Raw genomic sequence first — 21,301 nt, 5'->3', positions numbered from 1 at the left:
TGGAAGGTCTGCTGCTTTTCTTATTGCAACAGCCATTCTTGCAGAGCCTGGTGACAGACTCATCACCATCACTTACCTAGCAGGCTTCTTGCCATGGTTCTCTTCTGTTAGTGCTGCTACCAACCCATTCATCCCGGGTGAACACTGATGGCATCTTCAACTAATTAACTTACTCTTTCTTTCTTTCTTTCTTTTCTTTCTTTTCTTTCTTTTCTTTCTTTTCTTTCTTTTTTTCCTTTTCTTTCATCTCAGAGTCAGTCACCACCACAGCAGCCTGGACATCCTAGTCAGCTGATGTTTTCCTTTCCATTTCCACTGTGGCCTTTATAGTTTCAGGCTTTCATTGCTCCACATCTTAACTAGTATTATAGCTAACGCCTGACTCAAACTCTACCTCTTTCTGCTGATCCTACATCCTGCTGCCAGTGAATCCTAAAAGTTGGTTCTGTTTATGTCATTTCTCTGCTTAAAAACCTGCATTCACAACTCAGAGACTAGCAAATAAAGTGTCAATGCCCTCATCCGGCTTTAAGACTGTTTCTGTTTCCATGGCCCTGCTGCCCTGGTCACCTCCACCCTTTTCACCACTGCTACACAGCCTGATTCACAGGAAACTGAGCCCTCGCTCTAACTTCCTTGAATACATTTGTTGCTTATCTATTAAACCTCTACTAAGTGCCAGGCACTGGTCCAGTCCTGAGGATTCACAGATGAAAAAGGCAAGGTCCCTCTCATCTTGGAGGCCACATGAGCCTTAGATGCCCTTTCTCCAAAGGCTGAGATTCTCTCCATTCATAAAGTGTAGTTGAAATCCACCTCTCTGAAGACTGGTGACTCCCGAGCCCAGTGTTTCCTGTCTTTTCTCTGTGTTCCCTCAGTCCTCTATTTATTCATTTAGTTATGTGTGTGTGTGGCACTAATCACATCTGCCTTATATTTTAAGTTTTAATTTTTTTAAATTCCTATTTTTAATTTTATTAATGAATAATTGCCTTATATTTTGTGTTTATTTTTCTTTTTAAATTTCTTTCCTTATTTTTAACTTTATTAATGAATAATTGTATCTACACTAATAAAAGACAAACATGCAAATTGACCATACCTTTGCTATGCCTTAAGCCACGCCCACCAGCCAATCAGAGCGACTATATGAAAATTAACTCAACCAACATGGCGGCCGGCAGCCATGGAGCTGGAGTGAGCAGGAGGATTGGTTGCCCCAGTGATGGAGGAAGCCAAGCTTCCCGCCTGCCGCGGCCAGCTCTGAGCTCCACTCAAGGCAACAAAGTTTTAATTATAAAAGATAAATAAACCCCAGATACCTGCTTTCAGTGGGCTGTGGCCACAGAGCTGGAGCGAGTAGGAGGCTTGGTTTGCCCTGGCGATTGAGGAAGCCAAGCTTCTCACCCGCCCTGGCAGGCTCTGAGCTCCACTCAAGGCTACAAAGTTTCAATTATAGAAGGTAAATAAATCTCAGAATAAAAAAAAGAAAAGAAAAAAAGGAGAGGCTGGGAGCTTCCATCACCGGGGGGCTTGGCCAGCCTGAAAGCGGCCCTCAGCCCCTCACCCAGACTGGCCAGGCACCCCATTGGGGACCCCCTACCCTAAAGGGGGTGTGGCCAGCCTGAAAACAGCCATCAGCCCCTCACCCAGGCTGGCCAGGCACCCCAGCGGGACCTCCACCCTGATCCGGGACACCCTTCAGGGCAAACCAGCCGGCCCCCACCCGTGCACCAGGCCTCTATCCTATATAATAAAAGGGTAATATGCAAACTGACCCTAACAGCAGAACGACTGGCAATGACTGGTCACTATGACACACACTGACCACCAGGGGGCAGACGCTCAATGCAGGAGGTGTCCCCTGGTGGTTAGTGTGCTCCCACAGGGGGAGCTCTGCTCAGCCACAAGCCAGGCTAATGGCTGCCAGCACAGTGGTGGTGGCAGGAGCCTTTCCCGCCTCCTCAGCAGCACTAAGGATGTCCAACTGCAGCTTAGGTCTGCTCCCTGCTGGTAAGTGGACATCCCCTGAGGACTGCTGGGCTGCCAGAGGGATGTCTGACTGCCAGCTTGGGCCCGATCCCCCAGGGAGTGGGCCTAAGCCAGCAGGTGGACATCCTCCGAGGTGTCCCAGACTGCAAGAGGGCATAGGCCAGGCTGAGGGACCCCCCGCCCCTGAGTGCACACATTTTTGTGCACCGGGCCTCTAGTACAAATATAATTGTGTACAATCGTGTGCCACTTAATGACAGGGATACAGTATAAGAAATGCATCCTTAGATGATTCTGTTGTTGTAGGAACATCAGAAAGACACACAGACCTGGTGGGGCAGCGTGCTGCTCACCTGGGCTGCATGGCAGAGCCCATTGCCCCTGGGCTACAAGCTGTGCAGCATGTTACTGTATAAAACAGCAGAGGGTTAAACCTCAGGATGGCTGCGGTGTCACTAAGCCATAGGAATTTTTTGGGTCCGTTACAATCTACAGGACCACCATCCTGTATGGTCCATGGACTGCATATATATATGACTGGTATTTAAAGTATACTGCATGATGATTTGATATACATATATTGTGAAATGTTACCAAATTGAGATAATTAACACATCCAAAGGCATACACTGACCACCAGGTATTTGAAAAGGTGTTCAACATCACTTACCACCAGGAAAATGCAAATCAAAACCACAATGAATATTTATTTTTCTTTAAAAAGATTTCCGGGCAGCTTGAGAGCCCAGACTATGTTCTTTTTCATCTTTATATTCTCCATAATGCTGAGCACTTTTTATTCTTAATGAAGGTTCCATATTTATTTGTTTTATGTAGAAATAAGCAAATGGACCTGGACCCTGATCCCCCCCCCGCCAGGCATCTGTTAGAAGCACTCACCTGCTCTCAGTGTTCTCTTCCTGGGTCCCAGAGGATAATTCCTCAGAAGCATTGGCCCTCATGCAGCTAGTACCTCGTTATTTAAATCTACATTGAGATGTCTCAATAGTCAGGATATTTGGGGAAATATTACATGGTATGCAACTATAAATTTAATATAATTGAATCAGATCTGATTGTTTTAATACAACATAAATTTAATAGTTTAATTAGTTCACACACCAATCGTTCTAATACTATAGACTTTATAAACTTACCCATAGTGTTCTTTCCTTTTCCTAGAAAAGTATCATAATGATAGCCTAGGCGTAGCACTTTTTTCTGTCAGTGGCTTATAGAAGTTATTTTGGTCTGTAGACTATACAGGGTAGGTGTTTTCCCTACTTTAAATGTGATGAAACTAAAGGACAGAGAGTTGCGTAATTTACAAGAAGTCAAAAGCTGATTACTGAAAAAGTCCAGGCTAACTTAATATCATGGGCATGATAATTGTGTATTTTCCATTACTTTAAAATAATTATGCTTTTTTTTCCTTTAGTGAAAGAAATGATGTCTTAAGAGAAGCTGAAATTTTACACAAAGCTAGATTTAGTTACATTCTTCCAATTTTGGGAATTTGCAATGAGCCTGAATTTTTGGGAATAGTTACTGAATACATGCCAAATGGATCATTAAATGAACTCCTACATAGGGTAAGTGTTGTACATTTTCAGTGGCTGTAATTCTGTTAATGAAGCTATAAAGTGCTTTGGTTATTTGGGGATAAATATAGATGAATCACAATAAGAATAATGAAAAACAACGAGGTGCTAAAGTTTCACCATCTATGGCTTCTTTTGTGTTGTTAAGAATAATGTGAAGTCAGGCCTTGTCTGCTAAGGAATCGAGGTTGTTTTGCTTAGGTTACTGCGTTCTACACTGAATTCCACTCTCCACGTGTATAATCAGGTAGGCATAAGAGAAAGAGAAGGTAAAGGGCACACTGCATGGTCCACTGTCTGCTGGCCGGATTTTATATTATGTTAAAGACAATTTAGGATTCAAACTAAATGTCAATAGTACCATTTCATAAAATCCTGAATTACTAGGCCACATAAATCTATCTCTGAGTGCCAGATGCATTGGCTTTTCCATGATTGACAGTGGTGTGAGCTATTTACTTTTTTTCTCAAGGTACCAGTTACTCTGGCTTCGATTGTGAATCCCATCAGTAAACAAATTTGGGGATCCTCATTCTCAAAATATGTGTGTGCATCTATGGCTGTTTGCTTGAGTTGGTATGATCTCCAACCTGCAGTTTCTCTTTTTAAAACGCTCAGTCTAGCTAGCCCTAGCAGTGGATAGAGCATCAACCTGGGGACTGAAGGGTCCGGGTTCGATTGCAGTCAAGGGCACATGCCCGAGTTGTGTGCTCGGTCCCCAGTAGGGGGCGTGCAGGGGGCAGCTGATCAATGATTCTCTCTCATCATTGATGTTTCTATCTATCTCCTTCCCTCGTCTCTGAAATCAATAAAAATATATTAAAAAACAACAACAGTCTATTTAGCGAGGTTGGTTTAGTTAAAACTTAGTAATATAAGGTAAAATCCTAAATCCCTATCCATCAGTGTTCTGATGGGAGAAAGAGAGCTGCTGGCAGCACAGCCTCTGGGGGAGGGACTTCCTCTTTGCCTGGGACACATCACGTTCTGTGTATGGTGTGAGCATCTCAAGCAGGATGGGGTGGGTGTGTGAGGTGTGTGTAACTACCACCGCAGCCAAGATGCAAGTATTAATCCAGCACAATTTCTTTTTGAGAAATAAGTAGGAATTCTAATGTTTACTTCCCACACCCAGCACCCAGTAGATATTCTGGCAGCCAGGTTTGAGCCTCTAGAATCCTAGAGCCTCCACAGGGGACTGCTAATTCCTGGAAGGAGCCGTGACCAAAAGTTCCCATTTCACACATGTGCAGAGAGGACTTCTTCCTCCTGTCACCTACATAATTTTTAGAAAGTTACCTTTTTATGGAGTAAAAGATTCAGTTGCTGAGTGGACGGGGCTCTGTATATATCGGAGGAACTAATGTGCGACATGAGTATTTGTGTTTCTTTTGGTTTCCTGTATCGCATTATTGGGGTGGGTTTGTCTTGAAGCACCCTTCCCCACCCTCATGAAAGATTGCTGAAATAAGTCAAAATACAGTGTAAGCACAAAAGTTTGACCCACTTTCATGCCAGGTGATCACTGAACCATAGGCTGATCCATTTGCAGAAAAAAAAAAATCTCAAGAACAGTTTGGAGCTTTCAGTAGAAGCATACTGCTTCCTGTCATGTAGAAAAATATGCCCAGTGGCATGGTGCCTGATGAGTCACTGCAGAATCTTCCCGAAGTATCTAATTTTTCTGAGTATACTCATTTTCCTGAGGTTCTGCATTAATTTTTATGTTCGGAATTTACTTAATGAAAGTTCAAATGAATATCACTTGTAAGTACCAAGAAATATAAAACATTGCTTTAAATGTCTGTATTATATATGCTTTATAAATAAAGATGAACGTTGTCTCCTTCTTAAAAACAAAATTCAAGGCTAATTTTTCACGTTGAAATGCAAATAAATTAATTATATGAATAAAAGTATGAGATATTAATGCTTAGTTAATAAATATAATATGGTCATACTTTTTAATGGGTATAATGATTAGTTTTATATTAATCAGAAAATTAAAACATTAATTTGAATAAATGGTTTGGTATGTACTAGAAACAATTATGTGTGTGTGTGCTCATGTGTGTGCACAGTCTACTTGCTATAAGCCATAAAATGGGGAGATGGGTGTGGGTATGTGTGTACCTGTGTGAGTGTTACATAGATTAAAAAGTAATTGAAACTGGGTCAACTGAAAAAAGAAGAACCGATATCATGTAGTTACATTACCAATATAGACTAAAAGGGAATAAATATCAACACTATAAAGTTATTTTCTCTAAAAAGTAAGGGAAATAGGATACAGGAATGTTGATGTCAAATTTGTTACTATGTTAAAAAAATGAGCATATGTTTTGACCTTAGTTTATGCTGTATTTCTCATGGAATATTTAATTCCTAAATGTGAATGTATGGGAATTTGGCCACTGATTTTGGTTTTATGTCTTCTTGCATATATGAAGAAAACAGAATATCCGGAAGTCGCCTGGCCGCTGAGATTTCGCATCCTGCATGAAATCGCACTGGGCGTGAACTACCTGCATAATATGAACCCTCCTCTACTGCATCATGACCTGAAGACTCAGAATATCTTACTGGATAATGAATTTCATGTTAAGGTCATTACTTTTTTTAAAAATTTATGTGTATCTTTGTGATTAGTAGCTTTGAAAAGACATTAGTTATTTTTTCACCTGGCCAAATGACTCTCTCTCCCTTTTCCATGGCCCTATTATGGTACAGAGATAGACCTATTACAGCACAAAATACGAAAAAAATTACATTCTTGATTGAAATTGTGGAGCACACCTTTTTTAATTTCATTTTGAAATTGTTATAAATTCATACAAAGTTGCCAGGATAATACGGAGAGGTCCCATGTGTCCTTCACTCAGTGATAGTACAATTTCAAGAGCAAGAATTTGGCATTGGTATGATGGACACATGTAGTTCTGTGTCACTTGGTCACCTGTGCACAGTGCCCCATGCCACAGAGAACACTCATGCTGCTCCTTCCCACCACACTCTCCCTGCTCTGCACCGTGCCTGGGCCCTGGAAACCACCATCAGTGTTCCGTCTCTCATTTCGTCATTTGGAGGATGCTTTATAAATAGCATCATGCAGTGTGGGATGTATTGAGATTGGCTTTGTTTACTTAGCATAATGCCTTTGAGATCCATCCAAGTTGTTACTTGCATCAGTAATTGTTCTTTGTTTACTGCTGAATAGTAACCCACAATATGGGAATACCCCCTTGTTTATTCGCCAGTTGAGAGACATAGGTCATTCCAGTCTTTAGCAATTACTAGAAAGTTTCCACGAACAATCCTGTGCAACTTTTTGAATGAACATTAGTTTTCATTCCTCTAGGATCGATGCCCAACTGCTTGGTCACATGGTAAGAGTACGTTTAGCTTGTTAAGAACTATTTTACCCAACTACTTTCTGTCCAAAGTGGCTGCACCATTTTATATTCCACCAGCAATGCATCCTAAGACCCAGCTTTCCACATCCTCACCAGCGTTCGGTGTTACCACTGGTTTTTATTTTGGCTGTTCTGATAAATGTATTGTAATAGCTCTTTGTGGTCTTAATTTGCATCTTCTTAATAGCTAATGATGAACACCCTCTCATGTGCTATGTGTCATCTATGTACCGTTTCAGGGAAATGTCTATGTCTGAAGCCATTTTCTAATGGGATTTTTGAGGTTTTCTTTACTGTCAGTTTTGAGAGTTATATCTGTTTTCTTGATATGAGTCCTTCATCAGATACGTAGTTTGCAAATATTTTCTCCCGGTCCATAGCTTATTCTTTTCATTCCTTAAACAGGGCCTTTCACAAAGCAAAATCTTTCATTTGATGAAGTTCAACTTGCCATGTTTTTCTTTTAGGATCATGCTTTCGCTGTTATGACTAAGCGCTCTTCAGTAAACATAGGTATTGGAGATTTTCTTCTAGGTTATCTTCTAAAAGTTGTATCATTTTATGCTTTTGAGTTAATTTTTTTACTTTGAATTAATTTTGTATAATGGAAAAGATGTAGGCATCTAAAGACAGCAGATGTAGTAATTTCAGTTACCTTCTTAATACTAAACGTGGCTCTTTTTTTATATAATACTAGAGGCCCGGTGCACGAAATTCATGCAGGGGGTTTGTCCCTCAGCCCAGCCTGTACCCTCTCCAATCTGGGACCCCTTGAGGGATATCCACCTGCCCTCCTCTTCCGGCCTGGTCACCCCTAACTGCCCTCCCCTGCAGGGCTGGTCCCCCCCAACTGCCCTCCTCTGCCGACCTGGTTGCCCCCAACTGTCCTCCCCTGCTGGCCTGATTGCCCACAACTGCCCTCCCCTGCCGGCCATCTTGTGTCCACATGTGGGGTGGCCATCTTGTGTGTTGAAGTGATGGTCAATTTGCATAGTAACTCTTTATTAAATAGGGTTTTGCTACCTTTCTTTCAATAATATATATAATTGAAGATTATTGTAAATATAAAAAAATGTTCAAACAAGTAACTGATAGGGAAATTGGAACAATAGAAAAATTAGTACAAAAAAATGTAAGAAAATTTAAGTGAAAAAAATAAACCTTTACTGACAGCACTTCCTCTTCCTCAGCCTTGCTAGAAAGAGAGACTAGTCGATGACATCAGTTAGGGAGCCCTACGCCAGCCCCCTGCGGCCTCACTGCAGCCATCCCTGGCCCCCAGGGCAGTTATCGGATGACAGGGGAGTCTCAGCATCCACCCTGGAATGACTGACATTTTCTTATGTGATCAACCAAAATTCCTCCCCTGCTGCTTCTGCCCCTGGGCTCCAGCTCTGCCTCCACAGGAGCCCTTTCCCTATTTGAAGATGGCTACCGCCTGCTCCCAGACTCCCAGCTACCACCCCTAGCTCTTCAACCAGTTTCCTTCTGACCTGGATTTAATCCCAGGTGCTATCTAGATGAATCTGTATTTCAATCACTCTTAAATTTTGATTCTCAGAACTGAACAAAATACTCTCCATGTGATCTGGCCATTGTAGAATTGGAGGGAAGTGTCCTTTACCCTAGTCCTAAAAACGTTACTTAACAGTTCCTTAATAATTTATTAGTTTTGGGGGAGCAGCCATATCACCACACTCAGGTTGGGGTCAATGTCAACAGAAAGCCCGGAGAAGTTCTTTCTTTCATGTATTATCGCTTGAGCCACATCTCCTTATCGTGTGCTCTACAGAGTACATTCTGGACATCAGAGCTTTGTCTTGTTAAGCCTGAGTGATCACTTTACCCTTGAAGACCTTCCTGAAAGCTGTTTCTGTATTCCAAGGGTTGCAATTTCTTTCCCAGCTTTGTGTCATCCTAAAATTTAATTAGCCAGTTTTTTGTGTCGAGTCATGATTAATGTTAACGGTGCAGAGCTCGGATCAGAGCTGCACTATGCAGCGCTAAGAACTCCCTAAGGTCCCTGTCAGTCAGCACTGCTGGAGAATAATCCTTGCTTGTTTGGAGTAACCCTAAAAGCACTGATATGCACCCATATGTCCTCATTTTGTCCATAAGAATATTATGACTGTTTTCCAGACATCTGCATGGCTCCTCCCTGTGTGCAGCCTCATTTTCAGGTGGCTGTCCTTGGACTCCCACCAGGTCCCCTCCCCCTCGTGCCTCCATTTCAGCTTCTCCACAGTGGTTTTCACTATCTGACATACATTTTTTATTAATATCTTTACTGGCCATCTCCCTCACTTGGCATGTGAGCTCCATGAAGACATAAATGTAGTCTATTTTGTGAACTGCCATATAGAAGGATTCGGTAAATATCTATTGAATGACCAAAGGAATGACTTCCACATCTCTGAACCAGATAGGCCTGCCAGCTTACAGTCAAGGATGCTGTTATTAAAGCACTTCGGAATGTTTTGTGATATACAAATTGCTTTCACATTAACTCTTTGTCAGTAGTAACACTTTGGAAAGAGGATTGGAGTCCGCATTCTTTCCTTCAGTGAGTCAGTCCTGTGAGCACTGTGCTTCAGGGACTGTCCCTGCGCGTGGCACAGCAGTAACCTGAGGTCTGAAATTGACTGCTGGTTTAAGTTAATGCCGGAAGCTGGTCCATCCTTGCTGCTTGACACAGTCGCTGCAGGAAAGAAACATCTACACAGCATATGTTTCAATGGACCTGGCATATATAGCATACTGTTTTTAATATGTTTGCTCCCTTTAGCGCCATGTGTTTTAACCAAGGTCACCTCTCCGAGAAAGGTTGTTTCCCCAGGTGGGGATCTTTCCCTGAGGTTAGGGAGGGGATACAACCCCTTAATTAAGTGCCAGGCGGGTAGTTAAGCTACATGGTCTTTACTCCCTGGAATGAAGATGAGAAACACCTTAACCCTTGTAATAGAAATTGACAGGATTAAAATCGGCTGGTATAAATATGGATGTAATAAGACAATAAACGTCAGATCCTCATCAGTTCCTAACCAGAACTCCGACCAGAACTTTGGCTGGAGATCCTGGCTATAGGTCCTGACTAGGCTGCTGACCAACTGAAGGCTGTCTTCGTGTCATTCCTTCTTCGCCGACTCCGTCCACACCTTTGGGGACCTCTGGACCTGCTGGGATTGGACCCCAGCAAGTTAACATTTGTTTTTCATGAATTCTTGCTGGCTCTTTCATTAATTGCTCATAGGGTATCCCTTTTATAAAATTTTCTAAAATTTTTAAGCCAGGGGTTAAGGATAGTCTCCCACCAGTGTGTAGATTTGTGAAATCAATAATATTTTTCCTTTTTATTTATTTTTTAATTTTTAATTAAACCTTTATTGTTCAGATTATTACAGTTGTTCCTCTTTTTTTCCCCCATAGCTCCCCTCCACCCGGTTCCCACCCCACCCTCTGCCTTTATCCCCCCCACTGTCCTCATCCATAGGTGTACAATTTTTGTCCAGTGTCTTCCTGCACTCCCACACCCCTTTCCCCCCGAGAATTGTCAGTCCACTCCCTTTCTATGCCCCTGATTCTATTATATTTACCAGTTTATTCTGTTCATCAGATTTTTTATTCATTTGATTTTTAGATTCACTTGTTGATAGTATGTACTTGTTGTTCCTAATTTTTATCTTTACCTTTTTCTTCTTCCTCTTCTTAAAGGATACCTTTCAGCATTTCATATAATACTGGTTTGGTGGTGATGAACTCCTTTAGCTTTTTCTTATCTGTGAAGCTCTTTATCTGACCTTCAATTCTGAATGATAGCTTTGCTGGATAAAGTAATCTTGGTTGTAGGTTCTTGGTATTCATCACTTTGAATATTTCTTACCACTCCCTTCTGGCCTGCACAGTTTCTGTTGAGAAATGAGCTGACAATCTTATGGGTACTCCCTTGTAGGTAACTAACTGTTTTTCTCTTGCTGCTTTTAAGATTCTCTCTTTGTCTTTTGCTCTTGGCATTTTAATTATGATGTGTCTTGGTGTGGTCCTCTTTGGATTCCTTTTGTTTGTGGTTCTCTGCACTTCCTGGACTTGTAAGTCTATTTCTTTCACCAGGGTAGGGGAAGTTTTCTGTCATTATTTCTTCAAATAGGTTTTCAATATCTTGCTCTCTCTCTTCTTCTGGCACCCCTATAATTCGGATGTTGGTTCGCCTGAAGTTGTCCCTTACACTATCTTCATATTTTTGGATTCTTTTTTCTTTTTGCTTTTCCAGTTGGGTGTTTTTCACTTCTTCATATTTCAAATCTTTAACTTGATTCTTGCGATCCTCAAGTCTGCTGTTGGATCTCTGTATAATATTCTTTATTTCAGTCAGTGTATGCTTAATTTCTAGTTGGTCCTTTTTCATATCCTCGAGGGTCTCACTAGATTTCTTGAGGGTCTCACTAAATTTATTGGCGGTTTCTAGAAAATTCTTGAAAAACCTTACAACGGTGGTTTTGAACTCTATATCCAGTAGTTTGCTTTCCTCTATTTCTGTCATTTGTGACCTGTTTCTTTGTCTCCACATTTTTTATGCTTCCCTGTGTTGATAGTGTGGCTTTCTGTGCTAGGTGTCCTATAGGGCCCAGTAGCTCAGCCTTCCCAATTACCTGAGGTGGACACTCTTGGTGCACCCCTTTGTGGGCTGTGTGCACAGTCTGTTGTAGTTAAGCCTTGATTGTAGTTGGTATCACTGGGAGGAATTGACCTCCAGGCTAATTGGCTGTGAGAATCAGCTGTGTCTGCAGTGGGAGAACTTCTGTGCTGGAGACACCCTTCTGGTGCAAGACTTGCTTCAGTGGGGCTTTGGTGCTCACTGAGTCTGCCCCCTGAGTGTGTCCCTTATGGATCTGAGGAGTTGTAATCTGGATGGTCCCACTCTGACCACTGGGTACACTGGCACTTGGATCTCTAAGGAGGTGCTAATTTAGCCTCTGCTTGAGGCTACCCAGCAGGAGCTACGGAGAGATATGCAGATTCCTCTTCTTTGTTTGAGATTTGGAGGTGCCCAGATGAGGCCCAGCTGTGAAGCAATGCAAGCTGCTGTGGGGCCTTGGGCCTTCTTTTGGATGTTCTGGGTCTCTCTGACCCAGCTGCAGTTGTTAGGTAATTTTAGATTGCAAAGTGCCAGGTCATTCATATGCAAAAGCTTCTGCGCACAGCTTGGGTGGGGCAGGTCTCAGGGAATCAACATGGCGGAGCAAACAGCTATGGCTGATCCTCAGTCCTGCCCTAAGAGGCCCCGGGTCTCAGTGTCCCGAGGTAATCGCTGCAAGCACCTCTGAGAGAAAGCCGCCCTCGAGTTCCACCCGCTGCCAGACAGTCCAGTTTCTCCCCGTATGAGTCTGGGTCTCCAGAGTCTCGCCCTGGAACTGGAGTTCAGAGCAGTCAGGAGCTTCTGACTCCCTTCGATTGAAAAAGACAACCGTGTCCTCATTTGCCAGCCCTTTCCTCGCGCCTCCGTACCTCTGCACCTTACTTCCGCAGCTCAGAGTCTCAGTGTGCTTTTCTCTTTCCTTCTAGTTGTAGAATTTCCACTCAGCCAGCCTTCCTGTGGTTCTGGATGATGTCCATTTTGTCTTTTAATTGTATTTTTTAAAATATATTTTATTAATTTTTTACAGAGAGGAAGGGAGAGAGATAGAGAGTTAGAAACATTGATGAGAGAGATACGTCGATCAGCTGCCTCCTGCACACCTCCCACTGGGGATGTGCCCGCAACCAAGGTACATGCCCTTGATCAGAATCGAACCTGGGACCTTTCAGTTCGCAGGCCGACGCTCTATCCACTGAGCCAAACCGGTTTCGGCCTTTTAGTTGTATTTTTGAAATGGTTGTGCGAGGCAGCATTTCCGTGTTTACTTATGCCACCATCTTGGTTTCTCTCTCTATTTTTCCCTTTTAAAAATCAGAATGACTTTCACTTTTCTCATATGCTATCCCACAATGAACACTGATAGTACTGGGAAGTATTTGCAAATTCTCAAGAACCTGAAGTGTATATAAAATGCCCAAGACTTGCCCTAACCGGTTTTGCTCAGTGGATAGAGTGTTGGCCTGTGGACTGAAGGGTCCCAGGTTCGATTCCAGTCAAGGGCATGTGCCTTGGTTGCGGGCATGTTCCTGGTAGGGGGTGTGCAGGAGGTAGCTGATCGATGTTTCTCTCTCATCGATGTTTCTGGCTCTGTATCCCTCTCCCTTCCTTTCTGTAAAAAATCAATAAAAGATATATAAAATGCCTAAGACTTGCATTTTATAACCATTTCAACCTCCTTGGACTTGGCTTTCTGCGTCTCAGCCCAGAGAAAACAGAAGCAAAGTAATAGGCGATCACCTTTCTCTTCTTCATTGATCAGTAGAGCACTCTTGGTCTCTCTTTGATATGAATAGAATGTTTAAATAGTTTGGCTTAATGTATTTTTGTGATTTTTAATTAACTGTAGCACATAAAGATAGAACTGTGACTTTTCTAATACTGTTCTTACAAATTAGCAACATTCTCTTGTATGTAATTGTGTGTCTTCACTTTTTATTTTATACATGTCCCTTAAAAGCAAAAAGTCAGCCTGACCAGTGTGACCCAGTGGCTGAGTGTTGACCCATGAACCATGAAGTCATAGTTCCATTTCTATTCAGGGCACATGCCTAGTTGCAGGCTCGATCCCCAGTAGGGGGTGTTCAAGAGGCAGCCAGTCAATGATTCTCATCATTGATGTTTCTATCTCCCTCTCTCTCTCCCTTCTTCTCTGAAATCAACAAAACCATATTTTTTTAAAAAAAGCAAAAAATTCTGCCCTGGCCATGCTCAGTGGTTAGAGCAGTGATGGTGAACCTATGACACGCGTGTCAGAGGTGACACGTGAACTCATTTTTTTTGGTTGATTTTTCTTTGTTAAATGGCATTTAAATATATAAAATAAATATCAAAAATATAAATCTTTGTTTTACTATGGTTGCAAATATCAAAAAATTTCTATATGTGACACGGCACCAGAGTTAAGTTAGGGTTTTTCAAAATGCTGACACGCTGAGCTCAAAAGGTTCACCATCACTGGGTTAGAGCATCAGCCCGAGGACCAGAGAGTCACAGGTTTGATTCCCAGTTAAGGACACATACCTGGGTTGCAGGTTTGATCCCCAGCCTGGGTCGGGGCACGTGCAGAAGGCAACCAATCAATGTGTCCCTCTCACATCAACATTTCTCTCTTTCTGTCTCTCCCTCCCTCCCTCCCACTCTCTCAAAAAATTAATGGAAAAAATATCCTCGGGTGAGGATTAAATATATATATACACACACACACACACACACACACACACACACATACACATACAATAAAAGTAAAAATTCATCATGACTCACGAAAATGTAAGAATTATCAACCTACTTATCTTCTTGGAAGGACCTTTAAATGAACTGTAAAACATCTGTACAAGTACTTAATAAAATTAAATGTAAATTTACACCTTTTTACAGATTTTTTAAGTACAATTTCTTACTGGAATGCTAACCAGAAACATAGTATCTAAAAGAAAAATGTTGAAGTGTGAGAAGAACCAAGATGGTGGCATAGATAAATGCCTGTACTCGCTGCCTCCCACAATCCATCAAAATTACAACTGAAATACAGAACAACTATCATTCAGAACCACCTGAAAGCTGGCTGAATGGAAGTTCTACAACTAGAGAAGTAAAGAAGAAAGCACGTTGAGACTGGTAGGAGGGCAGAGGTGTGGAATGGGCTGGTCTGACACCATGTGTGTGCCATTTCTTTAATTGGGAGGGAGATCATCTCAATGGAGGCCTCCCTTGAGGAGCAAGGGGTCCTAGCCCCACACCAGACCCCCAGCCCAGGGTTCCAGAGCTGGGAAGAGAAGTCCCTGTAACTTCAGGCTGTAAAAACCAGCAGGGATTGTGGCTAAGGGACACGGAGGCCTTCTCCCAGACAGGTATTCTTGCAGGGGTCATTGTTCTTGTGCTGGGACCTCCCCTATCCCAGGTCTTACCAGCAACCATATGGGAGTCTCCATCAGCCTAGAGCACACTGTTTGCTCTGCCCTTGGGATTCCTTGAGACCCTGCCTCATCCAATTCACAGTCCCACCCACGCTGTTTAGAGCAGCTTTTCCATATGAATGGCCTGTACTGGCTCAGGCTTCAGACTTTGCTAAAATTTCTTAAACAAGCTGCAACTGGTGACAGAGTACCCTAAGCCTATCAATAAAAGGCCCAAGACCTGCCACTAGCACCAGCCTGCCTTGCTTTACAGCTGGGCCTCCAAACCCAATACAAACTGCAAATAGCCACCATTTGCAGATCCCTCTGTAGCTCCTGCCAGTGGGCCCCAGGCAGTGGCTGGCTTTGCACTTCCCTGGTGACCCTAGAGCAGGGGTGGGCAAACTTTTTGACTCGAGGGCTGCAATGGGTTCTTAAACTGGACCAGAGGGCCGGAACAAAAGCATGGATGGAGTGTTTGTGTGATCTAATATAAATTCAAAGTAAACATCATTACATAAAAGGGTACGGTCTTTTTTTTTTTAGTTTTATTCATTTCAGACGGGCCGTATCCGGCCCGCGGGCTGTAGTTTGCCCATGGCTGCCCTAGAGCCAGTGCACCCACGGACAGCTTCAGACCATAGCAGATTACAACTCTACACAGCCACAAGTGAGACTCTCAAGGGGCAGACTCAGTGAGCACCAAAGCCCCACTGAAGCAAGTCCTGCCCCATAAGGGTGTCTCCTGCACAGCAGCTCTCCCACTGTAGTTGCAGCTGGTCCTCATAGCCAATTGGGCTGGAAGGTCAATCCCTCCCATTGATGCCAACAGCAGTCAAGGCTCAACTACAACAACACTGTGCACACATTCCACACAGGGTCACACCTAGAGTGCTCAGCTCAGGTGACTGGGGAGGCTGAGCCACTGGGCCCTACAGGACACCTCCTACACAAGGCCACTCTACCAACTCCAGGAGACACAGTAGCTCTACCTCATACAAAGAACAAAAACAGGGAAGCAGCCAAAACGTGGAGACAAAGAAACATGTCACAAATGAAAGAAATGGAAGCAAACAAACTACTGGATACAGAGTTCAAAACCATAGTTATAAGGTTACTCAAGGATCTTAGTGAGAATACCACAGACATGAAAAAGACCAGTCAGAAATTAAGCATACACTAACTGAAATAAAGAATAATTTACAGGGATCCAACAGTAGAGTAGAGGATGCTGAGAATCAAATCAATGATTTGTGGAATATGAGGAAGCATAAAACACCCAATCAGAAGAGCTTAAAAAAAATTCCAAAAATATGAAGATAGTGTAAGGAGCCTCTGGGACAACTTCAAGGGTACCAACATTTGCATTATGGCAGTGCCAGAAGGAGAAGAGAGAAAGCAAGACATTGAAAACCTATTTGAAGAAATGACAGAAAACTATCCCTACCTGGTGAAAGAAATAGACTTACAAGTCCAGGAAGCACAGAGAACCCCAAACAAGAGGAACCCAAAGAGGCCCACACCAAGACACATCATAATTAAAATGCCAAGGGTTAAAGACAAAGAGAGAATCTTAAAAGCATCAAGAGAAAAGCAGTTAGTTGTCTATAAGGGAGTGCCCATATGACTGTCAGTCAGAAACTTTGCAGGCCAGAAGGGAGTGGTAAGAAATAGTCAAAGTGATGAAGAGTAAGAACCTACAACCAAGATTACCCAGGAAAGCTCTCATTTAGAATTGAGGGTCAGATAAAGAGCTTCGCAAACAAGAAAAAGCTAAAGGAATTCATTACCACCAAACCAGTACTACATGAAATGTTGGACACTCTTTAAGAAAAAGAAGAGACAAAAAAATATGAAAAATAAAATGACAACAAATACCTATCAACAGTTAACTCTAAAAATCAAAGTAAATGAATAGGAAATCTAATGCACAAAATAAACCAGTGAATAAAATAGAAGCAGAAGCATGAAACAGACTGATGAATCTCAGAGGGAAGTGGGGAGGGGGTTAGGAAGAGATTAACCAAAGATCTTACCTGTGGACACAGACTGTAAGGTGGTGAAGGGGCGGGGTGGGAGCTGAGGGGAGGGGGACATCTGTAATACTCTCAACAATAAATATTTTTTAAAAGAAAACAAAAATGTTTACTACTATTTAAGCTCAATTGAGACTTTTCTACTTTAAAAAGTATACATTCCATTTGGTTATCTGTTGGTCAGGTGTCCATTAGGGCGTCTTAGATACAAATGAAGCAGTGACAGGCATCTTTGAAAAGAAAGTGTGTGTGTCTGCAGTTCTTTCTGCCCTCCCCGGAGCCAGAGCACTCAGGAGCTTCCTCACAGCTTGTTTTCCTTGCACAGAAGGACAGAATGTGTGAATGGAGGGAGCTGATGCAGTAGGCTGGCAGGGTTGTGGCTGATAGTCACGAGTAGTGTATTTTAACGTTCTCTAGTTTGAGAAGAATACGTTTAGCTTGGAAATGCATGTGGAGATCCTGTGTAGGGGGATCCTGCTGCTCTGTCTGCATGGCTGAGGGAGGGGTTCTCAGGCCTCGCAGAGCTGCATTCCTCCCAACACATGCTCCCCCTTTTCCTTCTGCTGGAGACCCAGCCTACGAGCCTTGCCTTTCATCTGAGACACTGTGTGACAGGAAGGGGAGACACCTGGTCCCGTGTGAAAGCCAATCTCATCAGCGAGGAGCAAGAATCCTGGCACGTCTCCAGGCCAGGGGGGGAAGACAAAGATGAGGCCGTGTGTGAAGTAGAGGAGCAATGGGAAGCAAGCTCAGGCTGTGCTTGCTCCCATCCCACCCAAGCCAACACGGAGACCAGTTTGCAAATTAGGGCTCAGGTATAAATGAGGCTACACCCTAGCTTTTTTAAGCACTTTTCTCTCTGCACAAGGCTAAACTTTACTGGTCATAGAAATGCTTCTTATCCTGGCAGACGTGCGCCGGGAGTAGTGTTTTGCTTTCAGAGGTGGAGGGAGGAACAGTTTCAGTACCAAGTGGGATGGAGTGGATGTGTGCTCCCTGGAGCCCTCACACTCAGAGCCTTAGCCTGGCTCTGTGATTGGTGGTACTGTGTGAACAAGAGCAACCTTTAGAGATGGATTCCTGTGATGAGCACAGCAGCAATACCTATTCAGCCCATTCAGTTTCCTCAGTACAACCCCATGCTCTACAGCAGTGGTTCTCAACCTGTGGGTCGCGACCCCTTTGGCGGTCGAACGACCCTTTCACAGGGGTCGCCTAAGACCATCCTGCATATCAGATATTTACATTACGATTCATAACAGTAGCAACATTACAGTTATGAAATAGCAACAAAAATAATTTTATGGTTGGGTCACAACATGAGGAACTATATTTAAAGGGCCAGAAGGTTGAGAACCACTGCTCTACAGTTATTCCTCCCAGTTTACAGATGGGTCATCTGAGGCTCAGAGAAATTTTAACACTTGCTCTTGTCCAACCCTCCCTCTTTGGAGTGGGACCATATTTTATCTCAAATTCATCTACACACTGAACAAATGATTTCTTCTGTTAAAACTGGTGAAAACATAGGCGTTAAACAGCAAGCGCAGTAGAGTCCTGGCTGGAGCTGCCCACTGCTCCTGGGAGCTCCGCAGTGTCGGGTCTGAAGACCCACAGCGATGCTGCAAGGCCACAGCTTCTCACCCACTGAACTTGTTTCTGTTCTTATCGTTTGTCTTCCATTTGAAAAAAATAAGGTACCTTTTAAATACTTAGTTGTCAGATATAGTGTGACACATGCAGGAGATTTACAAGCAGCATAAAACTGAAGGACAGTCAGAAGCACGGGCTCTGTCAGTGGCGATTCTTGAGGTGCAGCTTGGCATGGACATAATGTTTTATGTGCTAACAATACTGCTGCCCACAGACGTGGTTCATTTGAGAGTAGGCATAAGTCATAGAATAATGAACTGTACGCTGTAGGGATTCTGCTTTTTTCAAAATGCAAGGATGCTATTTTTAGAACATTATAAATAAGAACATATAAGCCTGAGTGATAACAGCTTGAGTGACACTCCCATGTGATGAGTAGGTTCGCTCTGTGAGCTGCAGGTGGATTTGAAAAGCATGTGTATGAAGCTGCTTGTCAGAAACAGTAAAGTGTTCACTGTGTACACTCACTCAGAATACAGGTAAAATACTCCCCTTCCTTTTCTAGAAGCCTCCCTTTTGAAATCTGTAATACTGTGCTAAACTTCACTCAGGTGTACTGCTTCTAGCGTGATTGGGCTCAGCACTATGGAATCCAAGAACCTGGTGGAGTATGTAGAAATAAAACAATATATGTAATATTGTTTAAAGAGAAAATTTTTAAATTCGATCACTCATTCTTTTCTCTCACAGATCGCAGATTTTGGTTTATCGAAGTGGCGCATGATGTCCCTGTCACAGTCGCGGAATAGTAAGGCTGCCCCCGAAGGCGGGACCATCATCTACATGCCGCCCGAGAACTACGAGCCGGGGCAGAAGGCGAGGGCCAGCGTCAAGCATGACATATACAGGTGCGGCTGCTGCTTGCTCAGAGCTCACCGCTCTGAGAGCCAGAGCAATCAGTCAGCATTTTGAAGCTGCATTTTAAAGTGTGATTTTTATTCTTTCCTACATGTGGGAAAATAAAGTAGAGCCCACAGTGACTAGTATTTCTGAATTTAAAGATGCCTTGCTTTAAGCCACATTTAGATCCTTGAAAACATTTTGAAGCACATCTATTGTCCTGTCAATTTATAATGTAACTAGAGGCCCAGTTCATGAAATTCGTGCACTGGGCGGGGGGTGTCCCTCAGCCTGGCCTGCACCCTCTTGTAGCCCAGGACCCCTCGGGGGATGTCCGCGTGCCAGCTTAGGCCCGCCTAAGCCGGCAGGCAGACATCCCTCTTGCAGTCTGGGACCCCTCGCTCCTTACCACCCGTCTACTCCCTGTTCCTTACTGCTCAGCTCGCTGCTCCTTAGCGCTGCCACGGAGGCAGGAGAGATTACCACCACTGCTTGCCAGCCGTGAGCCCAGCTTCTGGCTGAGCAGCGCTCCACCTGTGGGAGCACACTGACTACCAAGGGGCAGCTCCTGCATTGAGTGTCTGCCCCCTGGTGGTCAGTGTGCATCATAGCAACTGGTTGTTCTGGTTGTTCCACTGTGATAGTCACTTAGGCTTTTATTACATACGTGCTCCAGGGTTTTATCGCATGTGACTTTGATGTAGGTGGGGGAGGGGACTACCCAAGAAAGCAGAACAAAGTTCATGAAAAAAGGACAGCCTTTTTTATTGCTCTCTATTTTGTGTGAATAATAAAATCCTATAATTAGAGGGTATAGCTTATCTAGGTGTTAAAGAATGATTATTAAATGATTCTTAAATTATTTTTACATATAACTTCAAGTTTTTATAACAGTAATTTCCTAATTTTTCAAATTAAGATGAATTCCCTTTCTTTTTTTAAATCCACACCCAAGGATATTTTTCCATTGGTTTTTAGGGAGAGTGGAAGAGAGAGGGAAAGACAGGGAGAAATATCGATGTGAGAGAAATACATCAATTGGTTGCCTCCTGCACAAGCCCCACCCAGGGCCTGCCGGGGAGGAGCCTGCAATCGAGGTACGTGCCCTTGACCGGAATCGAACCCAGGACCCCTTGGTCCACAGGCCAATCCTCTATCCACTGAGCCAAACCGGCCAGGACAAGATTAATTCCCTTTCAAAACAAGCTGAATAATCACCATCTTGGTTGTATATGCTGATTCTTAATACAGCAGCTCACTACCTTATCACTTTCAAAAACAGTATCTCCACAGTCAGCTTTTGGATTTGGTGTTACAGTTTACCACGCAGGGCTGGTTTGTAATCTACTGTGTACATTTTACATTCAACAGCTATGCAGTCATCATGTGGGAAGTCTTATCCAGAAAACAGCCTTTTGAGGGTGAGTTGCCCTGACCTCCTCCTCAGTGATGTCCTGCTGCTGGGCCACATGCAGAATGTCTATGACTCATCTACATTAAATCTGCTCACCAATCATTTTGTGGAAAACACACTAAAAAAGGCATAACAACTCACCGTGAATCCATTGTACACTGAGAAGCATACTAGATTCAGGATCAGGAAAATTAGATTCTCATTCTTGCTCTGACAGTAATTAGTTCTATCATCAAGCTATTAAATTTCTTGAGTCTTCAGTTTGTTCTCTATAAAACGAGGATTTTTAATTCCTATTCCTAAGATTCATTCCAGCTATAAAAC

General features: G+C 43.1%; 1 protein-coding gene across 1 annotated transcript in view; it reads left to right on the top strand.

Moving 5' to 3' along the window:
- RIPK2 (receptor interacting serine/threonine kinase 2) overlaps positions 1 to 21,301 on the top strand; it is a 38,339-nt gene that overhangs the window by 2,374 nt on the left and 14,664 nt on the right. The window contains exons 2-5 of the mRNA XM_070392755.1: positions 3,431 to 3,584; positions 6,044 to 6,199; positions 19,414 to 19,571; positions 20,935 to 20,984. Of these exons, the coding sequence (XP_070248856.1) occupies positions 3,431 to 3,584; positions 6,044 to 6,199; positions 19,414 to 19,571; positions 20,935 to 20,984 (518 nt within the window). The remainder of the gene's footprint in view (positions 1 to 3,430; positions 3,585 to 6,043; positions 6,200 to 19,413; positions 19,572 to 20,934; positions 20,985 to 21,301) is intronic.

The sequence above is a fragment of the Myotis yumanensis genome, unplaced genomic scaffold, assembly GCF_028538775.1.
Source record: "Myotis yumanensis isolate MYYU_CA2020_CCGP unplaced genomic scaffold, mMyoYum1.0.hap1 SCAF_15, whole genome shotgun sequence".
In the NCBI taxonomy this organism is placed as follows: domain Eukaryota; kingdom Metazoa; phylum Chordata; class Mammalia; order Chiroptera; family Vespertilionidae; genus Myotis; species Myotis yumanensis.
This window is presented reverse-complemented; position numbering and strand designations above follow the sequence as displayed.